This window comes from Oncorhynchus gorbuscha, linkage group LG26, assembly GCF_021184085.1.
Source record: "Oncorhynchus gorbuscha isolate QuinsamMale2020 ecotype Even-year linkage group LG26, OgorEven_v1.0, whole genome shotgun sequence".
Lineage (NCBI taxonomy): Eukaryota > Metazoa > Chordata > Actinopteri > Salmoniformes > Salmonidae > Oncorhynchus > Oncorhynchus gorbuscha.
Window position 1 is genome coordinate 23,236,432 of NC_060198.1, and position 7,548 is coordinate 23,243,979.

The window sequence follows — 7,548 nt, forward strand, 5'->3', positions numbered from 1 at the left end:
AATACATGTATCACTAGCCACTTTAAACTATGCCACTTTATGTTTATATACCCTACATTACTCATCTCATATGTATATACTGTACTCTATACCATCTACTGCATCTTGCCTATGCCGTTCTGTACCATCACTCATTCATATACCTTTATGTACATATTATTTATTCCTTTACACTTGTGTGTATATGGTGTAGTTGTGGAATTGTTAGGTTAGATTACTCATTGGTTATTACTGCATTGTCGGAACTAGAAGCACAAGCATTTCGCTACACTCGCATTAATTAACATCTGCTAACCATGTATATGTGACAAATAAAATTTGATTTGATTTACTACTACTGGGATACAGTCAGTAATAGCTACTCTCCCACTACTATTTATAATACACTCACTACTACACTAGCCTCAAAATGTCAACACTAGACTCAAACAATTTAAACTCGTAAATTCCTTTGACTAACACAACAAAATTGTTCTGTACAGCTGAAGCAAGTCTTCTTAATATGTTTTTCTACTCATACAGCCCGAGTAAGCCCATGGTCAGGAGCAGAGTATGGAACATGGTCTCTCCAGAAAAGTGGGTATCTGTATTTTACTCTACCATCATTAACCATAGCAGTATGGTGTCATGCTGTACTGATGAAAACCATCAAATCAATCCTACCAAAAAATCTTCCCAAAAAGGACTGACAATCAGTCAGATTAGTGGTCCTTTTATGTCATAGAAATGTGCATCAATGTCATGTTTGATTCACTGCATAAATTGTTGATGGAATACTGTATGTGTTTAGCTTATAGCAAGGTGGTTGGGGCAGTAGTTCTATTAATGTTAATATATTTTATGTAGTAGTGCAACTATTACAGGTCAGTCTATCTAAAACTAACAACATCAGCCCTTCTCTTCATGACAATTAAGTCATTCATTACATTTTGTTCTCCCAGGCTTTTGTACAAGCAGCCCAGTGTCTTGACTTTTATCATATTAGCACATACTGTACCTCTGCATAGTGTGGAATTCTGTGTCAATAGTCTGGCTCAGACACAGTTGTTTGGAGCATTCCGATATGCCACAGGTGTCAGGTTCACCTTTTGTACTTAAAGGATGAATATTCCCACTCTCTGTGGAATGCTGCAGATCTGCCCGCAGACGAGATAGGAACACTTATCCCACACAGAAGAGGTGGATGGAATCTGGCAGGTCAAGGTAACCTTCTTCCTCCAAACTGTGCAGCAAGTTGTAGTACTGACATGTCACAGCACTCCAAACATCTCTCCATAAGCGTTCCGCTCTAACAGAGAGAAACAAAATGTTGTGGTCCTGTGGTCTTCCTCCGTGATTAGTGAACACTGAGGTGGGTTCGAGGTTATAGAAATGCAAGTTGTGTGTGCCCCTGTGAGTGGTTACTGACTGTATGTGACGCAGACACCTATCGGAGTGTACCTGAAACATTTAAATATAGAGGGCTATGTTTCTCACCACTTGGTTATTGCAAGGCTAACCCCCAGGGAAATCATGACTTTGCAGCTACAGGGGTTGATAATCCAGCGAAAATGGCTGAGTGTTTATGTGGCGTAAATCTTCAAATTAGCAGCTGACATCTTTGAATGTTTTTTAATTAATGCATGTGAGACAGGTTCCATGTACAACGAGACAGACAGAGAGGAAGAGAGAAAAAGAACACAGAACAGTTTAATTACATCTGGTTATGGACACTTTTGCAAGCAAAATAGCTTCCACTGCCTGTTCCTCGGACAGTGAACATCTGGCCATATCTACGTTTTCGACCCCTTGATCAGCTCGCTCTCTGAAAGTAAAGAAAATAGCTTATTTTTTGTAGATATGAAAACAATAACTGAGTTATGACCCTTCAAACTAAAATGTCCTTTTCAGGACACGTCAATACAGCCCAGAGAGCAAATTTGAGGAGGTTTGATGAGGAAGATGTCAAGGGTTTTTATACAGAAAGTATCTCCTCACAAGACGTTACAATACATTAGTGGTTAGGATGAATATGCATAATTACAAGTCATTATTTTTTTTCATTCTACTATATCAATATTTACCTAGAAGGCCATGCATTTCTGCCGACTCCACCCATAAAGTATCCAAAAGCAGTTGCTGCTTTGTTATTGGCCACAGTGTCCAGATAGAACATCTATACAAGAGGTAGCCTACGCTTAACACCAGACTGGTAAGGTGGTTATTCTTTAGGTGATGGGAAATATGCAATATCCAGGACTTCAAGGCCAAGTCATTCGCTTCACAGGGGTCATTAAAAACTATGCTGAAGTTTGTCCCAATGTATAAAACCAGGAAGTGGATATTCAACCGGAAGAAGAAAAACTTAATTTAGTCAAAGCGGTAAAATAAATATATTAAAGTTATGGTTATGGTTAGGTTTAGGAATGAGGGTTAGGTTAAGGTTAACTTTAGGTATAGGTATAGTTTTACTGAGGTTGATTGGATTAAGATTAGGTAAAGGCATAATAATAATAATAACAATAATTCGGGGGTGTGCTTATATTTGTCACCTGTGGGTGTTTCTTGTACAAATGTGTAATGGAAATGTGTTTCTTGCATATACCAACTCCTCCTGAAACACCTGCAGGGAGTGGGGTCATGGCCAGGGTCACCATGGATAGTTTTTAAGTTATAAGAACATGTTAAAAATGTCCTATCTTATATTTCATTCTGTATTCTGTAGCCTACCAATTTAGCAAGTTGATTACTGGGGGGAGAATGAATAAATATGTCAAAGAGTATACCACAATAGTATTAGTATATTATAATTGTTTTATAATTACTTTTATGTTATTTTCTTGAAATAAATATTTTCCATAATGTTTGTGATGTGTCACTACTTATTTAACCAAGGTCCAAGGTGATGTTTTGATTTAGAGCATTAGATTTTAGCGGGATTCACACTAAAATGAGAAATTCTGCTACCCTACCCTCTGGTGGACAGTTACGGTGTATGAAATACTGCGAAATGAAATGTATTCCATAGCCTAACTAAAAACAACAACTTTAGTGAACTAATCATCTGGTAACCACAGCATGGTACCAGCAGAAGGGGGGGGGGGGGGGGGTGGGGGGCAGCTAAGGAGCAACACCGGACTGGAGGAGGAGGTGGCTAACGTAATATTTATTAAAGTGGCCAATGATTTCAAGTCTGTATGTAGGCAGCAGCCTCTCTGTGCTAGTGATGGCTATTTATCAGTCTGGATGGCCTGGATAATGAGGATGGATGACTTAGGCAACAGACAAGTTCATTATTACATATTGCTTACACAGGCAATAAGCATGTAATAATAATGTTGACTGAGCTAGCCTAGCATACAAGTATTTCACTGCACTTGTTATACATGATGTTCACTGTGTGTGACAAGTACAATTTGATTTGATTTAATCTCCCAATGTATTGAAAATATATTTTAAAGCACCTGGTTGAGAATGGTATTTAAGCGTTTAATACTGTAAATGATCAATTCTAAGCATCCATATTTTCTCTTGGCTAGCACTAACTACTATGTATATGTCCTCATACGTTAATTTTAAGCATCCATCCTCTCTAAACTGTGGTCCTCACAAGAGCACCTAAAGGGGTAATAATGCCCCCTGCTGGCCTGTTGACATCACTTCAAGCAGATCAGAGCATTTCTTTGTTTATGGGGATGTCTCAATCAGATAACACTCTTACTGAAATATGACAGGCGAAATTCTTAGAGAATGGCGAGTATTGTAGAATATAATGCAGCATTAGACAGATACGGTTTTTGGGGCCTATAGCCAATCAAAGGCGCCAGGGTAGCCTAGTGTTTAGAGCATTGGACTAGTAACCGAAAGGTTGCAAGTTCAAATCCCTGAGCTGACAAGGTACAAAATATGTCGCTCTGCCCCTGAACAGGCAGTTAACCCATTGAAAATAAGAATTTGTTCTTAACTGACTTGCCTAGTAAAATAAAGGTAAAATAAAAAAATCCAGTTGGTATGAATCGTGTTTATAGTAAGGTTTCGTTTATTGTCATGGTGTACAACATTGCCAGCTAAGCGCTGAGTTCTGTTCATTTAAATTAATAAACAAATAATTACATAAACAAATTAATAATGTGAAATGTGAAAAATATATATACAAATTATGTTCAAAACCATATGAGAACGTGTTATTGTCTACCTATAGATCACAAAATGCTGTCGTATGTATAAAAAAAACAACGGTTGTTTTCGGAAGTGAAAGCGATTTGTGGTTTATTCAACGATGTCATCATCCCCCGTGACAGAGGCTGTCCCACTTTCATGGCTAGAATGTTTCCTAATTGTCATACTATTATAAAATGTTTTGCATTTTTCTTTTCCTAAACTGAACCTAATTCTCCTAACTTGCTACGTTAATAATAACATTGTATCTAGCTATTAATAAGAAATCAGGTCCCCAAGAAATCGTTTGAATTACCTTTTCATATGCCAATGTCAATTTGTTTTACAACGAAATAATGCCATTTAGGCTGCAAGTCATACATCTCGATCCTGTGTCGAGTCAAACTATTATCATCATATTTTTCTTTCTGTAACAGAGGAGCCATACAATTAGTTACACTTTCCATCCCTTGGGAGAGAGGATATAAAAACTATACCTTTGTAACAGTATAACTTTAGACCGTCCCCTCGCCCATACCCGGGCGCTAACCAGGGACCCTCTGCACACATTAACAACTGACACACACAAAGCATCGTTACCCAATCGCTCCACAAAAGCCGCGACCCTTGCAGAGCAAGGGGAACCACTACTTCAAGGTCTCAGAGCAACGCTATTTAGCGCGAACACCGCTAACTAGCTAGCCATTTCACATCCGTTACACCTTGAAATGCTACTTAATAAAGGTCAAATTTAACTTTAAAAAAAAATACATAGGCTACTGTATTAAAAATACATTGCGTGAAGAACACTGTGTCCCTGCCATTATATTATTATCTGTTTCGATCATGGATTGGTTCAAACAAGTATTTACATAGCCTACCATTTGTGCAGCATTGCGCTCACCTGCACACAGAAGACAATAACGCAACATTCCGTCAATTATGTTGCATGATATCCAGTATATATATGTATATGTATATGTACTTAATATTATGAATAACTATACAACTCAACCATGTTTTACAGTGATATGATAATGTCTTAAAGTGCAGGGAAATATGGCTGGAGTTCAGGAATTCAGAGTATTGTAAAGGAGTTTGTTTTCCATCGAAGATGATGTTGATACAGTATGCAATTGTCAGGAGGATTTAAAAAAAATATATATAGGATAACATTTCAAGGAAAAACTCATTGGTTGCATCCGACCACACAATTGTAAAAAAATTGCTACCACAACTTAACCCAAAATAAAGCGTGTTTGTCTTTTTTATTTAAATATTATAGCGTACATGGCAATTATTTGCAACGCGGATAAATAACATAAATATATAACGCTTTTACAGTGGAATAATTAATAAATTAAACAGAATATTTTTTTGACGCAGAATTGAACTACAAGTAATGCTACTCTCACGCGTGTTTTCTTGACATTTTTGATTTCTTGTAAAAATCCCTTAGGATGCTCCCCATTTCAGCTCTCACGACCTCCCATGAGCAGGAGCTGAAACGCTGAAAGAAAAAACGTGAAACAAATATGTTTTAGGTGAAAATAATACGTCATACATCATAGGTATAGGCTAGGCCCACTCCACCCCTCTTAATAGTTTACGTTTGAAACACAATTGACAAAAAAAATGCAACGTATGAGATGTTTTACCTCATGTAAAAGAAAGTCGTCCAGCTGTTTGAAGTAGTTCTTAACCATATTTTCAATTGGAAGGTTTAGACGCACACTCATGTCTCTGACCTGAATTAGTAAACAACAAACAACATTAATATAAATATCAATGAGATTACATGAATAATAATAATAATAACAATAATAATAATTGTTTAAAAGCTAGAGTATACAACTTAAACATTCGGAACGTACACATTCTGAATAGGTCATATTTTGTCGAGCAAGAAGGTCTTGGAGCTCCCTGATTTTGAAGGTATTCCATTTCACAAGTGTTAGGTTTTGTTGGAAGAGCTCGCTGGCTAGTTGAAACGCAAGTTTCAGTGTCCAATGCTTTTCCCCCTCCTGTAATCACAATAATACTCCGTGTAAACATACAATTGAACTAGACAAACACTAAAATTGTAGCCACTCATGATCTCCTGAGCATCACCTCTATTGAAAGCGTTGGACGTTGGGCCATTATCCTTTCCGCCTCTTTGATACAGCCCATTTGTCTCCTCTCCTATACCGCACACAAAAGACACCATATCTCAATAAAACAAATGAATATATGAATGAATGAAGCTCCAATAATCTACTTTGCAGCTAGAATAAATAACTTGTGATCGCACACTATATATGCTACAGCCTATATTCAGAGGCATATTTCCACATACGTCTCTGCCATATACGTCTCCTGCCTATATGCTCAATGTGTAATAGGTTAAAGACATTTACATACCATGGCAAGATCATTGAGGGTCTGGCGAGTTCGAGAAAGATAATATATTTGCCTGTTTCGGTCACTGCATTTGGCATACACAACCGGGTTAAGAACAAATATACACAGAAGATGTACCACAAAGGACACGTTAAGAGTAGCCATGTGTTCAGTCAGTTGATAAATCCCTGAACACTACTTCTCAACATTGGGCTACGTGCCTTAGCTTTATAGTCTCCCTCATTGAAAAACAATGGATGAGGTAATATGTAATTCCCTACGGGGGAAAAAAAGAGGACATTTCAAGCGAGGAAACTGAAAGAGAATTGTACATTCCATTTATTCACCTTGCAGAGCTGTTGACGAAATGCTGCGCTCTGGTCTTCTGTGTGCAGGTGTGCGCAAGAATGCTGCTCAAATCATTGGCTATGTAAATACTTCTTTGAACCAGTACATCATCAAAACAGAGAAGAATGTAATGGCAGGCACACATTGCTCTTCACTGCAATTTATTTTTTAAATACAGTAGCCTATGTATGTTTTGTTACATTTGACCTTTATTCAGTAGGCATGATAGCCTACAGTATAAGCATTTAAAGGCATACTTTTTATATCCTCTCTCCCAAGGGATGGAAAGTGTAACTAATCGTATAGCTACTCTGTTAAAAGAACACAATAGTTGGACTCGACACGTATCTTAATGTACTCCATGTCATTTCATTATTTCGCTTTAAAACAAATTAACATTGGAATATAAAAAAGGTAATTAAAACGATTTATTTTGGACCTAATTTCTTATTTACAGCTAGATCAAATGTAATGATTAACGAAGCATGTTGGGAAAATTAGGTTAAGTTTAGGAAAACGGTTTAGGGTTAAGCAAAAATGCAAATAAATAAATAATACTTTGACAATTAGGAACCCTTCTAGCCATGAACGTGGGACAGCCTCTGTCTCGGGAGATGATGCCATCGATGAATACAAACCACAAATCGCTTTCGTTTTCGAAAACAAGCAGGTTTTTACAAA

At 37.3% G+C, this 7,548-nt stretch overlaps 1 protein-coding gene across 1 annotated transcript; it reads right to left on the bottom strand.

Moving 5' to 3' along the window:
* Positions 1–5,475: 5,475 nt before the first annotated feature.
* Positions 5,476–6,684, bottom strand: LOC124015414 (interferon kappa-like). Its single transcript, XM_046330582.1, has 5 exons — positions 6,541–6,684; positions 6,250–6,321; positions 6,012–6,161; positions 5,796–5,885; positions 5,476–5,647 (listed from the first exon to the last, which is right to left on the bottom strand). Exons 1-5 carry the CDS (start codon positions 6,682–6,684, stop codon positions 5,549–5,551), a joined length of 555 nt encoding a protein of 184 aa, XP_046186538.1. The 3' UTR covers positions 5,476–5,548.
* Positions 6,685–7,548: the final 864 nt, after the last annotated feature.